This window comes from Pan paniscus, chromosome 18 (genome assembly GCF_029289425.2).
Source record: "Pan paniscus chromosome 18, NHGRI_mPanPan1-v2.0_pri, whole genome shotgun sequence".
NCBI classification, from domain to species: Eukaryota; Metazoa; Chordata; class Mammalia; order Primates; family Hominidae; genus Pan; species Pan paniscus.
Genome location: NC_073267.2, coordinates 76,758,954 through 76,786,409, shown reverse-complemented (window position 1 = coordinate 76,786,409; position 27,456 = coordinate 76,758,954). Strand labels below are relative to the sequence as shown.

The following is a 27,456-nucleotide window of genomic DNA, read 5'->3' as shown; positions in this document are numbered from 1 at the left end:
GCTTAGGAATTGACAAAGATGTGGACTCAGATAGGGAGATGAGCTGCAGGGAGGGGCGGGACAGGAAGGAGAGTGGGAAAGCAGAGGGTGCCAGCAATACCGAGGGCTCGGAAGAACAGGATGAAGATGAGGGTGCCCAGCACCAGCCCAGAATCCCAGGCCCACTTAGAAGAGTCCACGGCTGAGATGCCAAGCAGCATGAAGATCACGGTCTCAGCACAGCTGGCTAGAGTCTTCATTGTATATTTGACAGTTGTGCGTGACTTATGGGAGATGTTGGCCTCCACGTACTTCTTACAGCCCAGGCCACACATGGTCACCCTGGGAGAGGATGGAGAGACATGGCAAGTGGGGAAAGGTTCCAGGGGGCTCAGCCTCCAGGGTTTGAGCATACTGCAGGAGGGGGCATTGCCCATTACAGGATGTCAGGCTCTCAGAGCTGAAGCCCAGGGAGGCCTGAAGACTTGAATGGTAGTGCTGGGCTAAGAGTCCAGATCTCCAGGCTTCCCATTCAGTGTCTCCTGGAAGGGAAGGTGGGAGGAACGTGCTCTGACTAGCGGGCTCTCTGATGCACCTTCTGGAGTGCTGCGGCCTCCAGAGCTGGTGGCCCCAGGCCTTAAAGTCTACTTCCAGCCCAGCCTACACCCAGAGGGTTTCAGGGTGCTGAGGACAGCTCTGGGGGCAGCTCCTGAAATATTGCTGAGGTTTACTGACTCCCCAGGACAGTCTGAGGCTCCCACTACCACAAGGGCTCAGGGAAACCTATGGACTCCTGAAGTTCCTGCCTGTGTCCCTATGAGGGGCAACCATCTCGTGCCCCCTCCCAGCTATCTGCCTGCAAGGCCCCCAAAACTCACGCAAGAATGGCGGAGAGCGAGGCCATTTCAGCAGTGAGGTAGGCTGCATAGGCGAGGAGGAAGACCAGCAGCGGCTCGATGATGCGGACCCGCTTGGTGAAGCGTGTGGTCAGGGCCAGGAGGAAGGCAAAGACTAAGCCCACGGCTGCCCCGCCCAGACTGACCACAAACAGGGAGGCTGGGGGAGGAGTGGGTTGTCAGCATGACCCCTGGCCCGGACCCTACCCGGGCTGACAAGACTGCTGCCTGGCAGGGAGTGAGGGATGATGCCCACCGCACTCCCAGGGGCTCAAAACCCCAGAGCCAGGATCCCTGGCAAGCCCCTCCCAGACCCCATTTCTCTATAGAGGAGATGAGGCAACCCGAATAGCCTCTTCTGTCCTGATGCGGGGTGGGAGGGCCTCAGCAACCCAGGGGAGGCAGACCTCCAATGCCAGCTGGGAGCGGGGAAATACTGACCGACTCCCTTCAGGTAGTCAGTGGCCTGCACATTGGCAGAGCCCATCTCCACAAAGGAGTTGCAGACCTTGTACAGCACCTGAGCGAGAAGAGGAGAGTCAGCAGTGAGGCGGGAAGGCAGCAACTGGGACTGCTGGGAGACAGACTGCTGGGAGAGCAGGGTGAAAGCAGACAGCATATTTCTGCCCCAGGGGACCCAAGGGAAGGGACTGAGTCTGCGCAGACCCCTAGTTGGTCAGAGCATGCAGCCTGGGGTCAGGGAATGGCAGTCAGCTGAGCACGCTCACCACGGTGACAGCATCGTTGAGCAGGGACTCGCCAAAGACGATGATAAAGAGAGTCTCATTGACGTGCACCTCCTCAAAGACAGCTAGCACGGCCACGGGGTCCACCGCCGAGATGAGGCTCCCAAACAGCAGGAAGTCCAGTAAGCCAGCCTGCACCCTAGGGGCTATTAAGGGACATGTGTAGGACAGGCCAGTCATTGAAGACGACCCAGTCTCCTGGAGCACGCCCTGGAATAAGCCCAGGCCCCACCCCTGCTGATAACAGCAAGGAAGCCCAAAGAGGACTTGGGATGGCAAAGACAGCATTAGCCTGCAGATCAAGAGACTTCAGTCAAGCTACCTATGCCTAAGGTCTGGCTTTGCCACTTACCAACTGTGTGATGCTGGTCCGTCACTGTCATGTGGCTCACCTTAGCCATGCCTCCTCATCTGCCTGCCTCACAAGATTGTTTCAAAACTCAACCCAGCCATTTGGAATAGGGAAAAAGGCCAGGTACAGTGACTCATGCCTGTAATCCCAGCACTTTGGGAGGCCGAGGTGGGCTGGATCACCTGAGGTCAGGAGTTCAAGACCAGCCTGGCCAACATGGTGAAACCCTGTCTCTACTAAAAATACAAAAAGTAGCCAGGCGCAGTGGTGCAGGCCTGTAATCCCAGCTACTTGGGAGGCTGAGGCAGGAGAATCACTTGAACCAGGGAGGCGGAGGCCGCAGTGAGCCGAGATCGTGCCACTGCACTCCAGCCTGGGTGACACAGTGAGACTCAGTCTCAAAAAATAATAATAAATAAAATAAAATAGGGAAAAAGCACTGTAGCAACAGTAATAATAACTACCAGCAAATGGAAATTGGCTGCTAACTATTTTTATTAGGGGGAATAACAAAAGAGAGTGCTTTCTCCCACACCTGTGGTTCCCGGCCAAAGGGATGTGACACAATTCTCAGCAGGTGTGGAGAACTGAATATAGTAAGAAAAGCAACACAGATCGGACTTGAATATGTCATATAATTTCTATGAGCCCCAGTTTCCCCATGTCTAAATTGAGACTAATAACAATATCTACCTCAAAAAGTTCCTTAGTTAGCCAATGCCTAACATATAGTAAGCACCCAAAAGATATTATTATCTATTACTGTTATTATGATCTGATGTCCTCCCTTCCCTTCCTGCCCCAAATAGTTCACTACCTCAATAGGGAAACCAGGTTAGAGTCCCAGGTAGCAATTGTAAACGTTTTCTTGTAATACCTTGGAAAAAGTGTGAATCATTAACCTTCAGGGTTGAATGAATTTCTTGGGTTAGGAAATAAAGAAGGTAGCAAGAGAGGGCAACCTAAAGGCAAAGAGCCTCAGTAAAACAGACCTGAGGCCAGGCGTGGTGGCTCACGCCTGTAATCCTAGCACTTTGACAGGTTGAGGTGGGCAGATCACCTGAGCTCAGCAGTTCAAGACCAGCCTGGCCAACATGGCGAAACCCCATCTCTACTAAAAATACAAAAATTAGCCGGGCATAGTGACACGTGCTTGTAATCCCAGCTACTCAGGAGGCTAAGACAGGAGAATTGCTGGAACCCAGGAGGTGGAGGTTGCAGTAAGCCAAGATCATGCCATTGCACTCTAGCCTCGACAAGAGTGAGACTCCATCTCAAAAAAACAAGCAACAACAACAACAACAACAACAACAACAACAAAAAACACGGACCTCTTCTGCTAACCTTGGACCTGACAGCAAACAAATGCAAGGGGCTCTATTTCCTCATGTGTAAATGTGACAAACTACACAAAAGGGTTGCTATGAAGAGTCAGTGGGATAAGTAAGGAGAGAAAACCCAGTGTAGTGCCAGCATTTGATGGATTTATAATATTTATTTTTTAAATATCTATTTATTTATTTAAAAAAATAAATGTTTAAAATAATGAATTTCTTATAGACAACATATAGTTAAGAAAAAATAATAATAATAAAAACAGAAAACCACCCAGACCTGGCCTGGGGAGAGCCAGGACAGCAGGCCCTTGCAGAAATGATGCACAGCTGTGCCTCAGGGGAGAAGGGCTGGCAAATGGCAATGTGGTAACAGAGGGCAGGAGGCAACAGAATGGTAACACAGGCTCCCCAGCCTTGGCAGCCCACATACAGCTGGGAGCCAGACTCCTGCTCAGCTGTTATGCTGCAGAAGCCCAGACTGGCAGAGACCTCAATGAGGCCTGAACCCCAGCGGGAGCACTGCCTTGCACTCCAGAGGGAGGGACCTAGGATGGAGCTTTCAGGGCATGGCTCACACCAGCATGGGCCTCCAGAGCTTGAGGAGAAGGGAGAGGAGTGATGGGTCTGGCAAAGCCCAGGTCTTAGGGTCACTCACCTACAAGTCCAGCCTGCTGCAAGCCCCAGAGGGCAGCGCCTGTTGTGAAGGCATTCCAGAGTGTGCCTACCACGGCATAGGTGAGGATGGCACCCAAGTTGTCAAAGAACAGCCTGCTAGGCATGAAATAGCCTGAGTCCAACACAATAGGAGGCAGCAGGAAGAGGAAGAAGGTGCCTGGCTCCAGCTGGTACTCAGCTTTCTTGGCCACAGCCAAAACAATGCCCCCTAGCACCAGGCCCAGCAAAATCAGCAGGCAGCTCTCAGGGACCAGAGATGTTACTTTCCGAGACAGGTGAAACACTGCAATGCAAAAAGAGTGCAGGATGGATCAGTTTATGGAATATCCTCCCACACACAGGCCTATGAACTCCCAGTTTTGTTTTGTTTTTTTTTTGAGATGAAGTCTCACTCTGTTGCCCAAGCTGGAGTGCAGTAGCACAATCTCAGCTCACTGCAACCTTCACCTCCCGGGTTCAAGTGATTCTCCTGCCTTAGCCTCCTGAGTACGGGGACTACAGATATGTGCCACCATGCCCAGATATTTTTTTTTATATTCTTAGTAGAGACAGGGTTTCACTATGTTGGCCAGGCTGGTCTTGAACTCCTGACCTCATGATCCGCCCACTTTGGCCTCCCAAAGTGCTGGGATTACAGGTGTGAGCCACCGCACCCGGCCAACCTTCTAAGACTGGGACCAAGGGAGGAGAAATATGCAAGACTTCTAGAATTTCCAATCTCCAGGGCTACAAACCCTCCCCTGCAGTCAAAGTCATCTGTTTCTTAGTGCTCCTGTCACACTATGGTAACCTAGGCCTTTACTGCTTTTTCCCCTTCTAGAAATGTCCCTTCCTTTATACTTTCATCCTCAGGGGACCTCACCTTTCTCTGACAACCCTTATCCATAGCCATTATTTGAACCTCAGCTAATGCTATCCAGTATCTTTTTATATGTAAGAAAGCTGTAAAAATCAGGGTCTTTGGAGTCAAGCTGCTTGGATTCAAAGCTTAGTTCTGTGATCTTAGGGCAAATAACTTCATGTCTCTGACTCAGTTTTCTCATCAGTGAAATGGGAGTAAAAACGATAATGATCTCATAAGATTATTGTGACCATTAAAAAAGACAATCTACAGGTGGGGCGCGGTGGCTCATGCCTGTAATCCCAGCACTTTGGGAGGCCAAAGTGGGCAGATCACCTGAGGTCAGGAGTTCTGGATCAGCCTGGCCAGCATGGCGAAACCCTGTCTCTACTAAAAATACAAAAATTAGCTGGGCATGGTGGCGGGTGCCTGTAGTCCCAGCTACTTGGGAGACTGAGGCAGAAGAATCGCTTGAACCTGGGAGGCAGAGGTTGCAGTGAGCCGAGATCATGCCACTGTACTCCAGCCTGGGTGACAGAGTGAGACTCTGTCTCAAAAAAAAAAAAAAAAAAAAAAAAGACAATCTACTCAAAAGCACTTAGCACACTACTTTACAGTAAGCACTCAATAAATGTTACCTATTATAATGTCCTCACTCCTTAACTAGACCAGAATGTATATTATACCTCCTAGGAGCTGTGTAGACTTCCTAGCCCAATGTGCCTTTCATTATATGGGCTCACTCAGGACTGCGTAGTTTTTAAAACTTTGGCTTTAGCAATCAGAAGATCTCCAGGTCTTCTTCCAGCCTTAGCACATTCTATGTGATCTCAGGCAAATTATTTAACTTACTTGAACTTCAATTTCTTCTTTTGTAATATAGGAAAAATACCCAGCATCAAGGGTGAGGATAAAATGATATAAAGTATGCAAATGTGCCTAGCATAATGTCAGACACATAGTATGTTAGACACACACCAAATGTTAATTAAATAGAACAGTTCTGTCTGTAGGAGGGGAGAAGAAAAGGGTTTCTAGCACTATTGCCACTCCTACTTTTGTCCTCTAAAATAAACTCTTTGGCTCTCCTTTAAGTCCTCAGACCACAAGCGAACACATCTCTCTCTACATAATCCCTGGGGTGTTGCGGAAGGAGACCTCTAAATTAGCCTCTGTGAGACCCTATGCCAAGACAGTGCCCTTTGGAAGCTGTACCCAAAGGGCCTAGAACAGTGCCTGGCACATAGTGAGCTCTATGTAAATATTTGTTTAATAAAAGGGAAAAAGTCTCCTAGCAATGAAGCTGGGGGAAGGTGTTCCTGAATGCTCTGCCTTTTCTCTTGTTCGAGGATTTTCTTTGACTTGTGAAAAGGAGGCTCTCTTCTCTTACTTCCATAGGAAATGTCATCCAAACTAGAAAAAGAACCATGATTTATGGGGAAAACTACAGTTTTTGCTATAAACCCTAAGACAGGAACTCTTCTGCAACTCACAGACTTAGCAAACCCAATTGTTGGCTCCAAACCTGAGGCTCTTTCCACTCTTACTCTCATTGCTGCTGGGCCTCTAAGGTAAACATGGTCATAGATCTCTCCATACTTGTCCCTACTTTGGTCTCCCACTTCTCTCCTTCGGGGACCCTATTTCATCTTCATCTCTTCATGCATTAACCCCAGCCCCGAGATCCAAGCCCCATCACAGAACCACGCTCCCGGAAGGCATATTGAGTTCCACTTTCCATTATTAATCTCAGGCTGCCACAGCAGAGTGGAGAGTTCTGTTCCTGCCCAGCCCCCTCACCCCCTAGCAGTGTCCATGTGGGAGAAGAGGGGCAAATTCTAGGCTCTGAGTGATTCCTCCATGAAGGCTGTATTGGTGAGACTGGAGTACAGGCTGTGCCAGCATCCATGGGGAGAGAGTAGCAACGCTCAGCTATAATTAGTCACCCCCACAGCAGAGCCTGCACAACAGGGAGAAGGAGGAGGGTCTCTGGTGGGAGGAGGGACCACTGGCTGCTCAGAAGGGAGGAGGAAGGAGCAGATGCAAGGAAAAGCAGCTCTATTCAGGGAAAAAGAAGTCTGAAGCACAGCCTTCAATGCTGTCAGGACTGAAGAGGTCGGATGTATGAAAGCATCTAGGGTAGACAGCACACAGGAAGGCCCCGATACATGGAAGTTTCTTATACCCTGAAGTGGGAAGAATGTGGACCTGAACGTGGGTTGGGGGGGGTACCCATACACAGGCACAAGAAGGCAGCAGCTTTAAGTGGGGAGCAGGGGAGAGCTGGAGGAAAAGTGGCAGTGTAGTTTCCCAAGGGAATGGACACTCGGACATGGTCTCCAGGGAAGGCTGCTTTTTCAGAACCAGGATGCCTGTGTTCTTGGGAGAACACCCTCCCCTCAATGTCCCCACACATCCTCACCAGCGACAGAGGTTTCTGGGAGGCTAGGGATTGGTGGGGGAGAGACCAGACTGAAGAGGGCCTACTGCAAGGGGAAGAGGGGAGCGGAGAGGGCAAAGGAGCCTACAGATGGAGTTGGGGAGAGCGGGGGACAGCCCTTCAGAGAGGCAAATCCTCAGAGCTCCCAGGGGAGAAGACAGGGACCTGGGACCCACAAGAAGCGATGCAGGAACTGGGCGAGAGCCCGGATTTGTGGAATCCAAACCTAAGTCCCAGCACCGTGCAAGAAGCCAGCCCCAATCTGAGGACCGAGGAGGTGGGGGTGTTGGGGGCGGGTCCGCCGCTGGCCGTCGGCCTGGCGCACGCACACACGCACTCACCGATTTTGGCCAGGCTGGCCACCAGGATCCACAGGGCCACCAGGTAGGGCGCCTCCACCTCGTGCCACTGCCAGCGGAAGAGCTCTAAGCCTGGGGGAGGCTCGCCCGGGGACTCTGGCTTCTGGGTGGGCTCTTCGGCCGCCCCCGCCAGGGGCAGCGCGAGCAGGGACAGGGCGGCGCGCAGCATCCTGCCGCCTGCCCAGCCGCCCTCCCGGCACCGCACGGCCGCCGGCCCCGCGTCGCCGCCGCCACCTACCGGGCGCCCCCGCGTCACAGGCACGTGGGGCCCGCTCCCCCCAATCCCGGCTCCGATACCCCCAAGCCAGGTCCAGGCTCCGAGACCCTGCCTCGGACTCTCGTAGTCGGGGACTCTCTCCTCTTTCCTCCCTAAATCAGTCCCAGCTCCGGAAATTCCCCAGTGCAGCTCTCCCCCAAGTTCCACAACCTACTCCTTCGAGTCCGCGCCCCCAAACCTCCCCAAAACCGCCCCCACCAGATCCAGAGGGGTGCGCGGCCACGGCCCCCCTGGGGCAGCCCGCAGCGGGAAGGGCGGGGGTCTGCGGGGGGCGCGGTCAGGACGGGAGGGGCACGGCTCCTCCTCGGCCAGCGCCGCTGTGCGGCGAGCAGCACCCCCCTGGGACCCAGGCGCGGCCGGGTGCAAAAGGCAGGGGACCGTGTTTGGCCGCCCTCCGCCCACGTTGCCAAGCCCAGGACCCCCTGCCGGCCCCCACCCGGACCTGAGCTGCGCACGCGCACTGGACGCTCCCCAAAGCAGTGACGGACAACGCTGCCCCCAACGTCCCAGAAACCCTAAGGCCCAGACTGGCCCAGCTCGTGCCAGGCGAAGAGGGAGGCTGTTCTTCATCTCCCAAACCAAGGGGCACCTGGCCCTCCCTTTCAGTCACACTACAGAGAACTGTCTCATCTCTTTGATGAAGCTGACAGGAACCTATGGAAAACCCAGCCTACTGATTCCCTTCAAACTAGGCGAGATGCACCCAACTTTTTCCAAATCTGAGGGGCATTCGGCTCATAGCGCCCCAAACAGAGGAGGACCGTCTCCACTTTTCATTCAGGCTGAGGGGCACCCATCCCACTTTTTCTCCAAAACTGAGGGGAACGTGTTCTACCTGCCCCCTCAAACTGACTCATCCCAATCTTTTCCCAGAAAACTGAAGGGCATCCTTCCCTCTTCCTCCTACAACTAAAGGGAACTGATCCCACCTCTTCCTTCAAACTGGGTGGAATTTATTCTCACTTCTTGCTCCAAATTGAAGGGACCCCCTCTCACTGCTTTCCCTAAATGAGGAAACCACAGGGACTCACCCCTCAAATGGAAGGAATGAGGGCTATCTTGTCCCTCAACTAAGAGAGACCTGGCCGGCCACTATCTAAAGAAACTTCTGCCCCATCTGCCCTAACACCCCTCAAAGAGAACGCAGCCTCACTACCCCCAGACCAAAGAAAGCCTCCCCGCCTTCTGCGCGTTCTCGAAGGTGGGGCGCGAGCTCGGTTTTTCCCGCCCTCCTAGCCAGTGAACTAACGGGATTCCCATTGGGCCCTGTGAGTGGCTAGCGGCGGCCCCGCCTCCGGCAGTGGTTACCTCCTGGCGCGCACTCGGGGACTAATCTTGGCTCCACCCCCTTCCTCGGCCCCGCCTCCGTCTGGCCCCGCCCCTCCAGCCGCGTCCGGTCCGGCCCGGCCCCAACCGCGGAGCTACAGTGTGCTTTGAGTAGAAGCTGCACTGGGGCCGGGACTCGGAGCCGCGCTGCGCGAGCCGGCCGCAGAACCATGGCGGGCGGGGAAGACCGCGGGGACGGAGAGCCGATATCAGTGGTGACCGTGAGGGTGCAGTACCTGGAAGACACCGACCCCTTCGCATGTGCCAACTTCCCAGAGCCGCGCCGGGCCCCCACCTGCAGCCTGGACGGGGCGCTGCCCTTGGGCGCGCAGATACCCGCGGTGCACCGCCTGCTGGGAGCGCCGCTCAAGGTGAGGGAGGCCGGAGAAAGGTTGGGGCGATCGGGGGTTCAGGGTGGGCGCCATGAAAACTGGTGGGAGGTGCCCCGCGGGAAGAGGCTGGAGCGAGTGTTCTCCTCCGGAAAAGTCTTGGGCTGGGGTCCCAGGGTCCACTCTGCCCCGCCTGCGGGGGAGTCCCCTCTCAAGTTGAGGGGAAACTGAAGAGGGGTGCCAGGAACTTGGCTCCGCCATTCTGACTGCCCTTCGAATTAGGCGCACCTGGGGAGGTGCTCGAGTTCCACTCGCCGTCGGTCTGCCAGGGTGGCTTCCCTGGTCAGAGTGACGGTAGCCGCTTGGGCTGTAGCGGACCCTGGAGGCGGAGCTGGGGAGGGACCAGCTTCCACCTGCTTCAGGTGAGGTGGGGGCGGGACCACGAGGAGGGGCGGGCCCGAGGCGGACTACTAGAGGTGGCAGAGGTTTCCTGCGGTGTCAGGAAGCTGGATTGGGGCTTGACCCTGTAGGTCAATGGGAGTATGGGAGTGCCGGCCGAGGAGAGACTTCACGGGGTGAGGGGAGTCCCCGCGAAGCGGTCTGGCCCGGGATCCGCAGAGCGCAGGAGGCTGCACGGGTGGAAAAGCCCTTTGAGTCACCGCTCCCGCCCCCACCCCCGGACACTCGCCGCCCATCGGCCCGCGCCTGGAAGTCAGAGGGAGGGCCGGGCTTATTTTAAACAGCCGGCCTGCCCTACTTTGCTGCCGCCCCGAAGCGGACTTGTGCACAGTGCGGAAAGAGGCCCTTTTCCAGATGGCCAGCCTACCTCCTCTCCCCTCCCTCTCGCCGCCGTCAGCCCCCCGCAAGCAGCCCTTTCCGGCGCGCTGTTTCCGGGCCAGGGCTCTGGGAGGCGCACTACCACCCCCACAAGCTCCCCACCAGCCCGGCCGCCTCCAGTGCTGGAGAAGAGGAGAGTCGGGGTGGGTGCCCTCCCCTGCTCCCAGCCTCAGCTGGGCGCCGAGTTGCGTAAACTTGCCCCTTAGGCCTGGGGTCTTCCCTGGAATGTGCCCCGGGCCCCCAGCCCGCATTCCTCGCGCTGCGGCCAGCCCCGCCTCTGAGCGCTGGCGGGAGGGGTGGTGAGACTATTGGCCTGGAGAGTGGCACGTGTCCAGGCCAGAACCCCGGCTTCAAGGCCATGGCTGGAAGAATGCAGGACACTGCTCACCGCCAGTTTTGACTCAGCCCCCGCTTCTCTTGCCCTATTCAGAGGGGCAAATTGAGGTGTGCCTGGAAGAAGCGTGTGCAGCTGGAGGCCACCTCCCATTCAGGATGGGGGCTGGGAAGACAGGAGTGCTGAACTAAGACTGGTTCCCGCTTCCAGGCTCCTAAAGTCCGGATCCTGAAATAAGGGTGGGGCACTAGAGAAAATATTGTATTCCTCTCATCCTGCAACTCAAGGATTGGACCTAGCCCTGACACCACCCCCCCGATTTTTTTTTTTTTTTTTTTTTTTTTAAGACGGATTCTGGCTCTGTCTCCCAGGCTGGAGTACAGTGGGGCTATCTTGGCTCACTGCAACCTCCACCTCCCGGGTTCTAGCAATTCTCCTGCCTCAGCCTTCCAAATAGCTGGGATTACAGGTGTGCGCCACCATACCCAGGTAATTTTTGTATTTTTAGTAGAGATAGGGTTTCTCCGTGTTGGCCAGCCTGGTCTCAAACTCCTGACCTCAGGTGATCTGCCTGCCTAAGCCTCCCAAAGTGCTGGGATTAAGGCTTGAGCCACCATGCCCAGCCCCTTGACACACCTCTTCCCAACTGGGGGCAAGCCTGGGAAGTCAGCTGCAAGAAAGAGGCTCAGAACCACTCCTTCTATCTCCCTCTCATGGGACCCGTGTCCCCACCCAACCCTACCAGGTGCTCTGCCCTGTGTTCCCTGCTCCTTAGCTGAGGACACTACTGAGCTCCAGTGAAGAATATAAGTTCCTCATCCCCAATGCAGTCCTTCCTGGTCTCCCCGATTTCATGTTCTCCCACCTGGAGTACCTGAGGACTGCCTCCCCTCCCCCACAGGGATATGGAGGTGGCACACTAGGTTACCACAATGCCAGAAGCCAGGATTCCCTGGGGCTAGCAACTCTGCCAGGAATGGTCAGATGCACTGTGATGTGCTCAACCCAAATATAAACTATGACCACAGCCCCAGAATAGAAGGCTGGAGGAAGAGGGGCTGAGAATAGGGCAGAGACATGGACATCAGAGAGCTGAGCGAGGGGGAGCAGGGCCCCTCCTTGCAGGAAATGTCAACAGCTGGTTCCTCCCGTAGTCCTATAAGTGGGTGCCCCAGAGTCACAGACATGACTCAGGCCTGTCTTGCCGGCCCTCTAGAGGGAAGAGGTGGCCCAGAAACCAGGGCATCCCTGTCCCAAGCTGTAGGGCAGAAATAAGAGGAAGGGGTTCTCTACTCATTGCTTCGTCCTATGTACAGTTGTCCAGCAGAGGACAGGACACAGCCAAGTGGCCTCTGTCCTCCTCTGGGTACTGGCCCCGGGTACTGGCCCTGATCATCCCAGCAGATGACCCCCCTCCCTGGGGATGTACAGAGGCCAGCCTGCTTTCTCCCTGGGACTCCACCCACACACCCCATTGGGCCGAGCCTAGCCCCTAGAGTTCCCCTGGGGGCTTCCTTTTTAAAGAGCTTTCAGATCTCAGAAAGCCTTGCTCATTTCCTCCTAGACTAGGAGGAAGCTCCTGGCCACAGCCTCTGACTCATCTCCTGGCCCTTGTTGGTGGAAGGGAGCTTGACAGTGTCTTGGGCCGGGCCTAGTGTCCCTGGGGGAACTCAGGAGTGCCTTCCTCCCCTCCAAAATATTCCCCCAGCCCAGACCTGCCTTTGCCAGAGGGGAGAATGTGTCCTTCTGGCCTTGCATCTCATCTCCTAATCTAGAGCCTCCCAGTTCTACCCTCCCTTCTGGGAAGTGTCTCAGGAGCCTCTCCGATACCCAAGGCCCTACCACACCTGGTATAGCACTGACTTCTCCCTGAGCTCCGGGTAGGGGGATCTGGGGTGCCTCTCTGACCCTGCTGCAAAGGCCAGGAAAGCCCTCTCCTCCTGACAGTGGGGATAGCCCTAGAAATCTGTTCATTACAGCAACTTTGTTTCCCTAGCTGTGGCTAAAAATCAGAGTAGGACAGGGGTGGCACTGTCCTGGAATGTTTTCTGACCCTACCCCAACCCACTCTAGCCTTTTTACATCTCAGGAGCCTTTGGGAGACTGTAGAAAATTGAGGTGTGGGCATGAGTCCTGGTCTCCTCCTAGCCTCCCCTGTGGCTGGTCTATCCAATCTGCTGGTCGTTCTGGAACAGAGTGGCTGAGCTGCAGACTGGTGAGGGACCCTGACACCTAGGTCCTGGCAGAGGTAGATACTATTATCCTAACTTGCATGGGGTGCGTGTGTCTATTGGTGTTCCCTTACTGGAACTGGGAGGACCAGTTTGGGGTATTTGCAAAGTCCAGAAAACTAAGAGGATGTCTTCAGCTCTTGGCAATCCTTCTGGCCCCAGCCCTCACTCCACCTCCCCTCTAGGGTTCCTTGGAGCATTTCCAGGGCCCATCCGCCCAAGATTTGGTCAATTAGCCCTGGCTCCTGGCTGTGCACCCTGGGGCAATGCGCTGATTTTCTGATTCTTGGTTTCCCTATCTGTAAAAGGATTATTGGTAGAATCAAATTAAATAGGCGGCTCAGGCTGGGCATGGTGGCTCATGCCTGTAATCTCAGCACTTTGGGAAGCCAAGGCCAGAGGATTGCTTGAGGCCAGGAGTTCAAGAACAGTGTGGGTGATATAGCAAAGGCCCTATTTCTATTAAAAAAAAAGAAAAGAAAGAGGCAGTCCGGTGCCTGGCACAGAGGAAGCATAAGATAACAAAAGTGGATTTCCCTCCCCAAGGCCCATCCTTGTCATCTCATTCAGGAAGTCACACTCTAGTTGGAGACCTGCGATAACAGGAAAGGAGGGTCTTCAGAACACAGGGTCCTGTGTTTATAGGAAAGGAGACAAAAGAGGCAGTTAACCAATTATTTTCTAAAATGAAAGCCCTTCAGCCTATAATCCTGCCTCTTTTCCATCTTCCCTGTACCCTGCTCTGGTATGTTCAGTCTTACCTGATTACACTGTTATTAAAAATATTGGGTAAGACAGTCTAAAGAAACAAGCGGGAAAAATGTATATTTATAAAATATATATAGATATATGTAATAGATGTCTAGATATATATAATAGATACATAGCTATATATATAAATTATCAATATCTATAGACATCTATATATTATAGATCTATATCTATATATTATACATAGGTAGATAGATAGCTAGAAAGAGAGAGAGAAGTAGATGCCATGGTCCCCTGGGCTTGACCCTGCATATAAAACCATACATAACCAGTTGGTTTTGGGCCGCCAGAAAAGCCTGAGCCTGGAAAGTCAAGAGTATAGTGGGCTGGAGGCCAGTGTGAGAAGCTGAGCCTGGGAAGAATGGGGGAAAGACTCCACCCCAAGACAGAGACCAGAGAAGTGAGGAAGACAAGAGCCAGAAAGGTGTCAGGGAAGTGGGCCCATACTACGTGCTGAGCTTAAGCCCCGTCAGCAAGGACCAGGGTTTGGGCTTATTCAGGCCTGGCCCAGCCCCAGGGTGTGAGAAACAAGGCCCAGAGGTTTGGCTCTCAGAAGGGTGACCCCAGGAAGGGGCCGGGGTGTGAGGGACATGTGCCATCCTGCTAGCAGGAAGTCTCCTGCTCTTTGCTGCTTGCCTGACTCTAGCCTACCACCCCACACTTCCACCCAGGACAGACAGCTGGGGGTGGGGAGACACTGTCCTGGAAGGCACTGGACTACCTGTTTCCCTGGACCTCCTCCCCAGAAATGGGGCCCTGGCAGGATTGGACAGGTGAAGTGGCTGAGGAGGCTAGAGAATGTGGACCATTGGCCGGGCACAGTGGCTCACACCTACAATCCCAGCACTTTGAGAGGCAGAGGCAAGTGGATCACTTGAGGTCAGGAGTTCAAGACCAGCCTGGATGACATGCTGAAACCCTGTCTCTACTAAAAATTAGCCAGGCATGGTGATGCACGCCTGTAACCCTAGCTACTCAGGAGGCTGAGGTAGGAGAATTGCTTGAACCCAGGAGGCAGAGGTTGCAGTGAGCCGAGACTGCGCCACTACACTCCAACTTGGGAGACAGAGCAAGACTCCATATCAAAAAAAAAAAGAATGTGGACTATTTAACCTTCAGGACCCTTCCCCAAATGGATGCAGGTGTCCTGGAAGGAGAGGGACATTCTCTGCTCTCTTGGGATTACAGCATGCAAGGAGGCAGGACAGCGTGGTGGGCCTGACCTTTCTGGGTCTGTGCTGCTTCAGCCTGTGTTGGCCAGTGCATACCCGACCTTATACCTGGGTGTGTAAGCAGTTACCAGGTGTAACATGTTTTCCCTTCCCGTTTATCTTTATAGCACTCTGCCCCTCCCCTTTCTTAGCACTGTGAAAGTTGTGATTCCACATTCATTTGTGAGCTTTTTCTGACTCGTCTGTCTGTCTTCCCATCTGCCCCACTGGGCTGGAAGGAAGGGAAGGCAGAGGCAGTGTCTAATTCCTCCTAGGTCCTCTGCATCTGAAACCAGCCTGGTCATGAATGTTCAAAGAATGAGCTGTTCTATATGTGTGTGATTCGAGGGGATGCCTGACGGGGGTGGCTCTGGGGTAGGTGTGTTCTTCTAGGGTCCCAGAATCTTCCAGGCCAAGGGAGGGAGATGCGGCTGTGCCTGAATGGGGGTGGGGTGGTAGGCTGCTGAGTCACCGTGTGGGAAGAGATCAGGAGGAATGTGGGTTGCCCTCAGCTGAGCTGGCCCTGGACAAGATACCCCAGCCCTCAGGCCTTGCTGCCCCTTCTCAGGCCTGTTCCCAGTAGGCCCTGGAGAAGATGACTCTGCTCCCACGGAGGGGAAAGTGGCCAGGCCCGCCCAAGGCACCCTGGGGAGGGCAGGCAGCCAGGCAGGAAGTGGGACAGAGAACAGGCTGGAGTGTTTGTCCTATGTCCCAGGTCCCAGGCGGGGGTGGGTGGGGGGGGGGTCATCCAAGGGCCCCACAGGCTAAACTGTGGGGAAGGAGCCAGGTCAGGCTCTGAGGCAGGCGCAAGGGGTGCTAAACAGAGGTAGGGGTTGGGGCAGGAGCTGGACTCCCTTTTTCTCCAGGGGACCAAGGCCAGTTGGAAGCCCTTGGGCAGGGTCCAGAAGAGGGCAGGGCTGACCAAACAGCAGGACAAATGTTGGAACTGACATGCCCAGTAAGATGGAGACCAGAAGACCCCCTGCCTCTCCAGAGGTGGGCTCTCCCTGGGCCAAGGCATCTCAAGGGCCAGAGCCACTTAAGTCAAGGAGACTTTGCTGAACCTGCATATCTGCACTGTGCAATGGAGGGAGGTGTCTGGGAGAGGTAGAGTGCCACCCTCCGACTCACAGGAGTCACCTCCCTCAGGCTTCTCTACAAGTACTTCTCAAGGGGCTAAGTGCCATGCCTTGTGGCGGGGGAGGAGAGCCCAGGGAGGGAAACATGGACACGTGGATGGAGCATGTGCCTGCTTGTTACAAAGGCAGGCTTTGGGGTCCTACTGTAGACTGAGTCAGACTCTAAAGTGTTTTGTTTTGTTTTGTTTTTTGAGACAGAGTCTCACTCTGTCTCCCAGGCTAGAGTGCAATGACATGATCTCGGCTCACTGCAACGTCTGCCTCCTGGATTCAAGCAATTCTCCTGCCTCAGCCTCCCCAGCAGTAGCTGGGATTACAGGCACCCGCCATCATGCCTGGCTAATTTTTGCATTTTTGTAGAGACGGGGTTTCACCATGTTGGCCAGGCTGGTCTAGAACTCCTGACCTTAGGCGATCCACCCTCCTCAGCCTCCCAAAGTGCTGAGATTACAGGCATGAGCCACCACGCCTGGCCTAAAGTTAGTTTTTTAATAGGCCCCTTGGGTGTCTCTGAGGTCCAGCTAGGACCATTGTAACTGTAGCCCACTTTGGGGGAGGGCAAAGACCCTGAAATCTGGTGGGACTGGGAAGTCTATGGATCAGACCGTCTTCACCCTCTTACTCACTGAGACACACACACACACAGACACACTGTCCCGGGTGGGTTTGCACCTCCCAGCCATCTTAACACTTTCTTTCCGGGGCTTAATGCTTTGTGACTACAGCTTATCACCCCACAGGGCTGTGAGCTTCCTCGAAGGCAGGAACTTCCTCCCATCTTCTCTCCATTCCCCTTCCTCATCTGTGTTTATTAGCTCAACAAGTCCTAGTGAGTGCTTACTGTGTGTCGGGTGCTATGCCAGGCTCTATAGATACAGCAGGGAGCAAGACAGACGGAGTGCCTGAACACAGAGAACGCAGCTAGAGGAGACCAGTGGCTCGGATATTAGAATGCTGTGTGGAAGGTCTCGAAAGGGAGCATACACACAGGGTGGAGTGGGTTGCATAGCAACCTAAAGAATAGGTAGGTATCAGCCAGGAGAGGAGATGGTACAAACAAAGGCCAAGAAAGCCTGGTGCCTGACACAGATGGGCTTTGCACATAGTAGGTGCTTGAGAAGCAACTGCTGAAGGAATGCACAGCTGTAGTGCAGACCCTGTGTCTCTCTGCCACCCTTCAAGTGGTAGGTAAGAGGTCAGGGGTCTTCATAAATTCCCCTGCCACCTCTTCCTCACTCTCACAGCTGTTCCCTTTGCCCCCAGTTGGAGGATTGTGCTCTGCAAGTGTCTCCCTCCGGATACTACCTGGACCCCGAGCTGTCCCTGGAAGAGCAGCGGGAGATGCTGGAGGGCTTCTATGAAGAGATCAGGTCAGAACTGATGGGGCCAGGGAGGCAAGGTTACCCCCACCCTTGCCAGGGGCTGGCTCAAATGTCAGCAGCTGAGACACTCGATCACTAGCCTGAGCCATGGGTCACCTCCTGCCCCAGGGAAGTGTGCCAGGGGAATTCTAAAGCCTGGCCAGTGTTACCTGCTGCCCAAGGTGGGAGTCAGGGGCTCTCCCACATACCTGAGATACATGTGTTTGCACCAACCCTCTTGTCCGACCAACCCTTGGGTTCTTGGAGGAGCAGCTGGGAGGAACAAGCTGGGCTGGGGCTGGCATGGGGAGGTCTTTGGCTCCCTTGGCTTGTGGGGAGGAATGCTGAGGGATAGGCTGGGAGCTGCTAACAGAGATCCTTGATTCCAGCAAAGGGCGGAAGCCCACGCTGATCCTTCGGACCCAGCTCTCTGTGAGGGTCAACGCTATCTTGGGTGAGTGTGTGAGAGCATCCATGTCCAGCAGCACCTCCTCCCCATAGCCCAGTTGGCTCACCTTCAGGCCTGTGCTGAACAGTGAGCAAAGTAGGTTTAGCTGTATGTGCTCCTTCCTCTCCCTATCCTGACCTCTTCTTCCAGGGCCATGGTGGGAGTGGAGGGGGATTCAAGAATGTTAGAACAGACCAGGCGTGGTAGCTCATGCCTGCAATGCCAGTGCTTTGAGAGGTCAAGGTGGGAGAATTGCTTGAGGCTAGGAGTTTGAGGCTGCAGTGAGCTATGACTGTGCCACTGCACTCCACACTGCAGCCTGAGTGACAGAGTGAGACCCTGTCTCTCAGACCAAAACATATATATTAGACTATTCTTTGGTGGAGAGTTGTGGTTGTATCCAAGCAGAGGAAGACAGTGAGTCTGTGTCCATCGAGGGTTTTATACCCTACCTTTTGCAGAAAAGCTGTATAGCTCCAGTGGTCCTGAGCTCCGCCGCTCCCTCTTCTCACTGAAGCAGATCTTCCAGGTGAGGCCCCGCAGTGGGCTGGGGGTAAGTGTGTAGCCCAAGCTTCCCTAAACTCCCCCATGGTGCCTCTAGGAGGACAAAGACCTGGTGCCTGAGTTCGTGCATTCAGAGGGGCTGAGCTGCCTGATCCGTGTGGGTGCTGCTGCCGACCACAACTACCAGAGCTACATCCTTAGAGGTCAGCCCCGCCCCTCTCCCATGACCTCTGCTCCAGCGACCCTCGCTGACTCTGCCCATCCCTGTTTCCCCAGCGCTCGGCCAGCTGATGCTGTTTGTGGATGGAATGCTGGGGGTGGTGGCCCACAGTGACACTATTCAGTGGCTGTACACATTGTGTGCCAGCCTGGTAAGTGGCTCTCCACTCAGCCTTATACCCTTTGCCTGTTGCTTCTCTCTGGGCCTCAGTTTCCTGTTCTGCAAAGTGGGCTGGAAGGGAGTGAGTCTGAGGCCTCTATAAGCCTATAAGGCATTTCAGTGCCTGGGCCTGGGGCCAGGGTCATTCTGCCTAGATTCTCTCTGGGTCCAGCCCCAGCAGCCCTTCCCCTTCCCCAGCAACAGCTGGCACAGGTCTGGCCTAAGCCCCACTCATATGTACTGACCTCTCTCCTCAGTCCCGCTTGGTGGTGAAGACAGCCCTGAAGCTGCTGTTGGTGTTTGTAGAATACTCCGAAAACAACGCACCGCTGTTCATCCGTGCAGTGAACTCTGTGGCCAGCACCACCGGTCAGAGACTGTCCCTTTCTCCCCCCACCGCTCAGAGCCCTCTCTCCTACCTGTTCCCCCATGACTGCTCCACTTTCTGTGTGGCAGGTGCTCCTCCCTGGGCCAATCTGGTGTCCATCCTGGAGGAGAAGAATGGCGCTGACCCTGAGTTGTTGGTGTACACGGTCACCCTCATCAACAAGGTGTGGCCAAGGACTGGGTGCCAGCTCTGGGATGCTCAGGCTCCTGACCTCCCCACCAACCTCAGCCTTGCCTTCTTATCCCCGCCCTCCAGACGCTGGCGGCGCTCCCGGACCAGGACTCCTTCTACGATGTGACGGATGCACTGGAGCAGCAGGGCATGGAAGCGCTGGTCCAGCGCCACCTGGGCACTGCGGGCACTGACGTCGACCTGCGCACGCAGCTTGTGCTCTACGAGGTGGGCCGGGCCTTACGCTCTGAGGGGGATTGGAAGGAGGGAAGAGAGAAGCGCAGTCCCCAGCGCCCCACCCCACCTGCATACACGTTAACCACTTTCTTACATCCTGGTCCGCCTCTGCTAGAACGCCCTGAAATTGGAGGATGGAGACATCGAAGAAGCCCCAGGCGCTGGTGGGCGGCGGGAACGACGAAAGCCTTCTTCTGAGGAGGGCAAGAGGAGCCGCCGTTCTCTGGAAGGCGGGGGCTGCCCAGCGCGTGCCCCGGAACCTGGGTAAGTACGAGCATCCGTAGATGGGAAAGGGTGGATCTACTAGGCATGGCCCAGTGAGCTGACAGGCCCCGACCCCAACCCCCTCAGGCCCCGCCCCACAGACAGCCCCCACCTCCTCCACTGGGCCTGCCCTACCGACATGCCCCACCTCCAGCCCCGCAGGCCCCACCCCACTGACAGACCCCGCCTCCAGCTTCTCAGGCCCCGCCCCACTGACAGCCCCTGCTTTCAGCCCCACAGGCCCCGCCTCACCGGTAGGCCCCACCTCTTCCACCGGCCCCGCCCTGCTGACAGGCCCCGCCTCCAGCCCTGTGGGCCCTCCCTCCGGTCTCCAAGCTTCAGTGAACCTTTTTCCTACCATCTCTGTGGCACCCTCAGCTGACACCTCCAGCGAGAGGAGCATCTACAAGTAAGTAGGGAGACAGAGGCCACCCTGGAGTCCTCTCTCCCATTGTCCCTCCGCTTTGCGCCCCTCCATGGGCACTCAGCCTCCTCTGCCCAAACGCGTGCTTTCTCTCTCTCTCTTTCCAGACTTCACCAAACTGCTCCCGTTTGGTAAGTGACTGCCAGCGGGTGGGGTTCGGCTCTGACTGGATCTCCTCCTCCTGTGGTTTCCTTTGTCTCCTCCGACGTTCTGCCTGTCTTTGCCTCTTGTCATGTCTCCCGCCCACTATCTGTCACTCCCTTGTTCTGCTGCCTCTGTCTCTTCCAGCACCCTGTCCTGCTCCATGTCAGTCTCTCCCCTCCACTTCCAGTTTCCTCGTGTCATACCTTCCCCCACTTCCCACTGCGACTGGGAAGGAACCCCAATATCACTGCCTAGCTCTGTGTGGGTATGAGCAACCATGGAGCTGACACCACAGTTATCATCTCTTCCTCTCATCCCCCCTACCCAGGGCCCCTGAGAGCCCACCCGTCCCCCAGTCCCCTCCTGGGCAGGCCAGGCTGGAGTAAGTACAGAGGCCAGCCTGCCAGGCCTGCCATGTGCTCAGGGCTTCAGCATTGCTTCCCCCAGCAGGGGTTCCACGTGCCTGATGCAACCAAAGCTGGGGGACTCAGGCCTATCCTCTCCCAGACATATGCCTCCTCAGTAACCCAAAGGCTAAGCACTGGGAACCAATTCACTGGGGTCACAGTGGTCCCTGTGCTTCAATAGCAACACCTTAGCAGCCAGAGATGGGGATGTGGACACCCAACGTGGGGCTCATTCTGCCAAGTCTTCAGCTCAGAAGCGAGCAGGGAGGGGACCTAGGGTGCTGTGTGGTGTGTGGTGTGGGGGTGGAGGGGTAACCTAAGGCTGAGGGAAAGGCAGGGACTGAGAGCTGACAGAGGCTGGAGGGGCCAGAAAAGAAACACTGGATTGCACCCATTATTTCAGCATAAACTGAGGGTCCACTGTTTACCACATCCTTTTTTTTTTTTTTTTTTTTGAGACAGAGTCTTGCTCGGTCTCCAAGGCCAGAGTGCAGTGGTGCGATCTCAGCACACTGCAACCTCTGCCTCCCAGGTTCAAGCAATTCTCCTGCCTCAGCCTCCCAAGTAGCTGGGATTATAGGCCTGCACCAGGATACCTGGGTAATTTTTGTATTTTTAGTAGAGACAGGGTTTCACCATGTTGGCCAGGCTGGTCTCGAACTCCTGACTTCAAGTAATCCACCCACCTCTGCCTCCCAAAGTGCTGGGATTACAAGCGTGAGCCACCGCACCTGGCCTGTTTACCAGGCCCTTTCCTGGGCATAGGCTCCCAGAAGCTACCAGACATGCCAAGGGAGGGACAGCCTGATATGCCCATTGGGACAGCTATCCCCTTCCCCTGCTCTAAGAGTCCTTGTCTAGACTCAAGACACCAGCCTGGGCAACACAGTAAGACCTCATCTCTACAAAGAAATTTTTTAAAATTTGGCTGGGTGCATCATTCACACCTGTAATCCCAGCACTTCAGGAGGCTGAGGTGGGAGGATTGCTTGAGGCCAGGAATTCAAGGCCAACCTGAACAACACAGTGAGACCCTGTCTCCTCAAAAAAATTAAAAAATCAGCTGGACGTGGTGGCACATGTCTGTAGTCCCAGCTACTTGGGAGGCTGAGGGTCAAGCCCAGGAGAGTGAGGCTGCAGTGAGCTATGATCACACCACTGTACTCCAGCCTGGGTGACTGACAGAGTGAGACCCTGTCTCTAAAAAAAAAACCAACCAAAAAAAAACCAGGACAGTGAACATGAACGAGGTTGCAAGTTAGATGTTAAGTAGATCCTCTCCCTGTGTTTTCACCTGGGAATGCTGGGTTGGTAGTAATCCTCCCCAGATGTGGAGGACTGAAGAGGGGCTGGCCTTGGGGGTGTGTGGTTCTGGTCTGCTCAGCGCATGGACTGTTCCCTGTGTGTCTGTGCGTGCCTGCAATTGGGGGTGGTGTCCAGGGGCTCAGCAAGGCATGTACACCTGGGCTGGGGTGTGTCAGACGCTGTCAGTGACAAGCACCTTCCCTCAGAGCCCGGTTCCTGGAGAATGTGGCGGCAGCAGAAACAGAGAAGCAGGTTGCGCTGGCCCAGGGCCGGGCAGAGACACTTGCCGGGGCCATGCCCAATGAGGCGGGTGGACACCCAGGTGAGTAGGTGGGTGAGCAGGCAGAGCCTGCCTGTTGCTTTGTTGCCCCACAGGGGGCATGGCACTGACAGCTCCTTCCCTTTCTTTAGATGCCCGGCAACTCTGGGACTCCCCAGAGACAGCCCCTGCAGCCAGAACACCCCAGAGCCCTGCCCCCTGTGTCCTGCTCCGGGCCCAGCGAAGCCTTGCGCCAGAGCCCAAGGAGCCACTGATACCAGCAAGCCCCAAGGCTGAGCCCATCTGGGAGCTCCCTACCCGTCCACCCAAGCTCTCTATTGGGGACCTGGACTTTTCAGATCTAGGGGAGGATGAAGACCAGGACATGCTGAATGTAGAGTCTGTGGAGGCTGGGAAAGACATCCCAGCTCCCTCACCCCCACTGCCCCTGCTCTCGGGAGTACCCCCCCCTCCCCCACTTCCACCTCCCCCACCCATCAAAGGCCCCTTCCCACCACCTCCACCTCTACCTCTGGCTGCCCCTCTTCCCCATTCAGTGCCTGACAGCTCAGCCCTCCCCACTAAGAGGAAGACAGTAAAACTTTTCTGGCGTGAGCTGAAGCTGGCTGGGGGCCATGGAGTCTCTGCAAGCCGCTTTGGGCCCTGCGCCACCCTCTGGGCTTCACTGGAGCCTGTCTCAGTGGACACGGCCCGACTGGAACACCTCTTTGAGTCTCGTGCCAAAGAGGTGCTGCCCTCCAAGGTAAATCCACTCATCTGCAAGGTAGCCCCAAGGGAGGCGGGAGGGAATCAGAGCTTAAGGATCTGACCTGTTGGAGCTAGTCACTCACTTCCCACATGGGGAAACCAAGGCAAAGAAAGGAGTAGGAAATTGTCCAAGGTCTCCTAACAAGGGATCAGCAGTGCCCCAACTAGAATCTAAATGTGGCCGGGCATGGTGGCTCACACCTGTAATCCAAGAGTTTGAGACCAGCCTGTGCAACATAGTGAGACCTTATCTCTACTAAAAGTTGGTCTGGGTGCAGTGGCTCATGCCTGTAATCCCAGGACTTTGGGAGGCCGAGGCAGGTGGATCATTTGAGTTCAGGAGTTCGAGACCAGCCTGGTCAAATTAGCAAAACCCCGTCTCTACTAAAAACACAAAATTAGCCAAGCGTGGTGGCGGGCACCTGTAATCTCAGCTACTCGGGAGGCTGAGGCAGGAGAATCACTTGAACCCGGGAGGTAGAGGTTGCAGTGAGTCGAGATCGCACCATTGCACTCCAGCCTGGGGGACAAGAGCAAGACTTCATCTCAAAAATAACTAAATAAATAAAAATAAATAAATGTTAAAAAAAAATTAGCCGGGCATGGTGGCTCACCCCTGTAATCCCAGCACTTTGGGAGGCCAAGGCAGGCAGATTACTTGAGGCCAGGAGTTTGAGACCAGCCTGGCCAACATGGTGAAACCCCGTCTCTACTAAAAATATGAAAATTAGCTGGGCGTGGTGGCTCATGCCTGCAATACCAGCTACTTGGGAGGCTGAGGCAAAAGAATTGCTTGAACCTGGGAGGCGGAAAAAAAAATGTTAAAAAAAAAAAATAGTTGGGTATGGTGGTACACGCCTGTAATCCCAGCTACTTGGGAGGCTGAGGCAGGAAAATCCCAGAAGATAAGCTGCAGTGGGCGATGATGGCACCACTGCACTCCAGCCTAGGTGGTAGAGCCAGGCCCTGTCTCAAAAGAATCTAAGCTCATCCCCATGCCTTACACATTCCAGGTTGCCAGTTTGTCAGTTGTGGCATCATTTGGCAATCTAGAGGAGGGCCTTGGAGTGCCCTCTGAGGTTGCTGTCCCAGCTAGTCCCTTCCTCAGTCTTTTTTTTTTTTTTTTTGAGACAGAGTCTTGCTCAGTCACCCAGGATGGAGTGCAATGGCGTGATCTCAGCTCACTGCAAGCTCCGCCTCCCGGGTTCACGCCATTCTCCTGCCTCAGCCTCCCGAGTAGCTGGGACTACAGGTGCCCGCCACCACGCCCAGCTAATTTTTTTTGTATTTTTAGTAGAGACGGGGTTTCACCATGTTAGCCAGGATGGTCTCGATCTCCTGACCTCGTGGTCCACCCGCCTTGGCTTCCCAAAGTGCTGGGATTACAGGCGTGAGCCACCGCGTCAGGCCCCCTTCCTCAGTCTTACACTGCCCTTCCCCCAACCACGCAGAAAGCTGGAGAGGGCCGCCGGACAATGACCACAGTGCTGGACCCCAAGCGCAGCAACGCCATCAACATCGGCCTAACCACACTGCCACCTGTGCATGTCATTAAGGCTGCTCTGCTCAACTTTGATGAGTTTGCTGTCAGCAAGGATGGCATTGAGGTGAGGTCACCCAGCTATGGGTGTTAGGGGGAGGTCTGGCCTTCTCCTTTGGTAGGTGGGCATTTCCTGTCCCTCCGGTGGTGGGCATGGGCTTGGCATTTCTGCAGGGCAGTCCCCAGACTCTGGGGCCTCCCCTAGATGACTGAGGGGTCAAGACCAATGCCTCAGGCCTCAGGCCTGCATTGAGGGGGCCATGTCAGGCTCTGGCTACATCCTCAGAAGCTACTGACCATGATGCCCACGGAGGAAGAGCGGCAGAAGATTGAGGAAGCCCAGCTGGCCAACCCTGACATACCCCTGGGCCCAGCCGAGAACTTCCTGATGACTCTTGCCTCCATTGGCGGCCTCGCTGCTCGTCTACAACTCTGGGCCTTCAAGCTGGACTATGACAGCATGGAGCGGGTACCTGGGTCTTGGAGTGGGACAGACAGTAGGGACAGGTAAGCATCATGACCATGTAGTCTGAGAGTCCCTGGTCTCCCATACCAGGAAATTGCTGAGCCACTGTTTGACCTGAAAGTGGGTATGGAACAGCTGGTACAGAATGCCACCTTCCGCTGCATCCTGGCTACCCTCCTAGCTGTGGGCAACTTCCTCAATGGCTCCCAGGTGAGTGAGAGTACATGGGGACTAGGGGGAGTCAGGGTTCTGGAGCCAACCAGGCCCAGGCTCAGAAAGGGTCCTTTCAGAGCAGCGGCTTTGAGCTGAGCTACCTGGAGAAGGTGTCAGAGGTGAAGGACACGGTGCGTCGACAGTCACTGCTACACCATCTCTGCTCCCTAGTGCTCCAGACCCGGCCTGAGTCCTCTGACCTCTATTCAGAAATCCCTGCCCTGACCCGCTGTGCCAAGGTTAGCACCTGCCAGAATCAACCAAGGCCGGACAAGGCATGAGGAGCGCTGCTTCCTGGGCCTGGCTCCTCCCCCTTCTCCCCATTTGGGCTGCTGTGCCAGGGCTTGCTCCAGCCACCTGGGTGTGAGCTATGCCCTCTGCCAGAAATGCTCTTTCCTCTATTGGCCTGGCCACACCTACTCAGTCTTTGGGTCTGTTTAACTGCCACTTCCCCCAGTAAACCTTCTGCTCCCCATTCACATCAGATGAACTTGTGTCTCTTGCACTAGTCTATGAGCTTTTGGATGTCTGTGTCCTTAGGGCCCAAGCTGGCCACTCTGGCCCAGAAGCAGCCTCGGGCCATGTCTTGTCTACAGGGTGTGGGGGGACAGTATGTGCACCCCCTTGCTTTCTCAGGTGGACTTTGAACAGCTGACTGAGAACCTGGGGCAGCTGGAGCGCCGGAGCCGGGCAGCCGAGGAGAGCCTGCGGAGCTTGGCCAAGCATGAGCTGGCCCCAGCCCTGCGTGCCCGCCTCACCCACTTCCTGGCCCAGTGTGCCCGCCGTGTTGCCATGCTAAGGATAGTGCACCGCCGTGTCTGCAATAGGTAGGGGCATGGACCCAAGAGAGGCAGGACGGCTACCACCCTCCCTCAGACAATAAGCAGGACTTACTGTCCCTCCCTACTCTGACCTGCCTAGGTTCCATGCCTTCCTGCTCTACCTGGGCTACACCCCGCAGGCGGCCCGTGAAGTGCGCATCACGCAGTTCTGCCACACGCTGCGGGAATTTGCGCTTGAGTATCGGACTTGCCGGGAACGAGTGCTACAGCAGCAGCAGAAGCGGGCCACATACCGTGAGCGCAACAAGACCCGGGGACGCATGATCACCGAGGTGGGTGCCCTTCCAGGTCTTAGTCTTGACTGCCACCTCCTTGGTTTCCTTCGCTCCTCCCAGCTCACCCTTCTTCTTTCTCCAGACAGAGAAGTTCTCAGGTGTGGCTGGGGAAGCCCCCAGCAACCCCTCTGTCCCAGTAGCAGTGAGCAGCGGGCCAGGCCGGGGAGATGCTGACAGTCATGCTAGTATGAAGAGTCTGCTGACCAGCAGGCCTGAGGACACCACACACAATCGCCGCAGCAGAGGTGAGGCCCATAGCTGCTGTGGGGAATGGGCTCCAGTGCCACCTTGGCCTGACTTTGCTATCTGGCCTTCCTCAGGCATGGTCCAGAGCAGCTCCCCAATCATGCCCACAGTGGGGCCCTCCACTGCATCCCCAGAAGAACCCCCAGGCTCCAGTTTACCCAGTGATACATCAGATGAGATCATGGACCTTCTGGTGCAGTCAGTGACCAAGAGCAGTCCTCGTGCCTTAGCTGCTAGGGAACGCAAGCGTTCCCGCGGCAACCGCAAGTCTTGTAAGTAACCCCCCCCACAATCCCACTGCCCACCTGAACCCCATCAACCCCCTCCAACCCTGCTCTGTCCCTGCAGTGAGAAGGACGTTGAAGAGTGGGCTCGGAGATGACCTGGTGCAGGCACTGGGACTAAGCAAGGGTCCTGGCCTGGAGGTGTGAAGGTGCTGTATCCCGGAAATCTATCTGGACCCTGGACTGCAGTGCAGGAGATGACAGAGTGAGGAGGGCCCAGAGCAGAATTCTGGCCCCAGAACTCTGTGCCCAGGAGCCATGCCTTGAGCAGTATTAGCCGTGTGTGTGTGCATGTGAGTGTGAGTGTGTGTGTGTGTGTGTGTGCATATGCATGTGCCTGTGTGTGAGCTCCTTGAAAGCACGGAGCAAAATAAAATTTTCTTAGCTAATCCAACAGGTTTCTCTTCTTTCAGGGTCCCCACCAGGCTGGGTTTGTAGCAGGAGGGAAATC

General features: G+C 55.4%; 2 protein-coding genes across 9 annotated transcripts in view; one reads left to right on the top strand and one right to left on the bottom strand.

Annotated features, from left to right (window-relative positions):
- The window catches only part of SLC9A5 (solute carrier family 9 member A5), a 34,532-nt gene extending 15,376 nt beyond the window's left edge, over positions 1-19,156 (bottom strand). The window contains exons 1-7 of one of the 7 annotated variants that reach the window (XM_034940423.3): positions 19,018-19,156; positions 18,342-18,486; positions 3,966-4,268; positions 1,604-1,767; positions 1,317-1,395; positions 858-1,035; positions 101-321 (exon numbers count right to left, since the gene is read on the bottom strand). In XM_034940423.3, the coding sequence (XP_034796314.1) occupies positions 101-321; positions 858-1,035; positions 1,317-1,395; positions 1,604-1,767; positions 3,966-4,089 (766 nt within the window). In that variant the 5' untranslated portion in view covers positions 4,090-4,268; positions 18,342-18,486; positions 19,018-19,156. Of the gene's footprint in view, positions 1-100; positions 322-857; positions 1,036-1,316; positions 1,396-1,603; positions 1,768-3,965; positions 4,269-7,607; positions 8,307-18,341; positions 18,487-19,017 lie in introns of those variants that run through there. The other 6 variants (XM_055100310.2, XM_034940427.3, XM_034940421.3 and 3 more) reach the window with 6 other exon arrangements.
- FHOD1 (formin homology 2 domain containing 1) lies at positions 9,263-27,399 on the top strand. Of its 2 annotated transcripts, XM_003812201.7 has the most exons (22): positions 9,285-9,599; positions 17,344-17,450; positions 17,831-17,895; positions 18,351-18,418; positions 18,491-18,596; positions 18,670-18,764; positions 19,030-19,141; positions 19,229-19,323; positions 19,416-19,559; positions 19,684-19,832; positions 20,065-20,241; positions 22,319-22,434; positions 22,524-23,134; positions 24,591-24,746; positions 24,966-25,148; positions 25,236-25,355; positions 25,436-25,597; positions 25,995-26,185; positions 26,280-26,472; positions 26,558-26,720; positions 26,796-26,993; positions 27,070-27,399. In XM_003812201.7, exons 1-22 carry the CDS (start codon positions 9,399-9,401, stop codon positions 27,150-27,152), a joined length of 3,495 nt encoding a protein of 1,164 aa, XP_003812249.3. In that variant the 5' UTR covers positions 9,285-9,398; the 3' UTR covers positions 27,153-27,399. The 2 variants fall into 2 exon arrangements, with proteins under 2 accessions (XP_034796310.2, XP_003812249.3); XM_034940419.3 differs by lacking the exon at positions 25,436-25,597 and having other exon boundaries at positions 9,263-9,599.
- The last annotated feature ends 57 nt before the right edge of the window (positions 27,400-27,456 follow it).

Bases quoted from the DNA above. Each gene is read 5' to 3' on its own strand.
- FHOD1 (XM_003812201.7), top strand. From the start codon at position 9,399: ATGGCGGGCGGGGAAGACCGCGGGGACGGAGAGCCGATATCAGTGGTG. The intron at 17,451-17,830 runs GTCAGAACTGAT...CCTTGATTCCAG, and splicing joins GGCTTCTATGAAGAGATCAG to CAAAGGGCGGAAGCCCACGC. The intron at 23,135-24,590 runs GTAAATCCACTC...CCAACCACGCAG, and splicing joins AAGAGGTGCTGCCCTCCAAG to AAAGCTGGAGAGGGCCGCCG.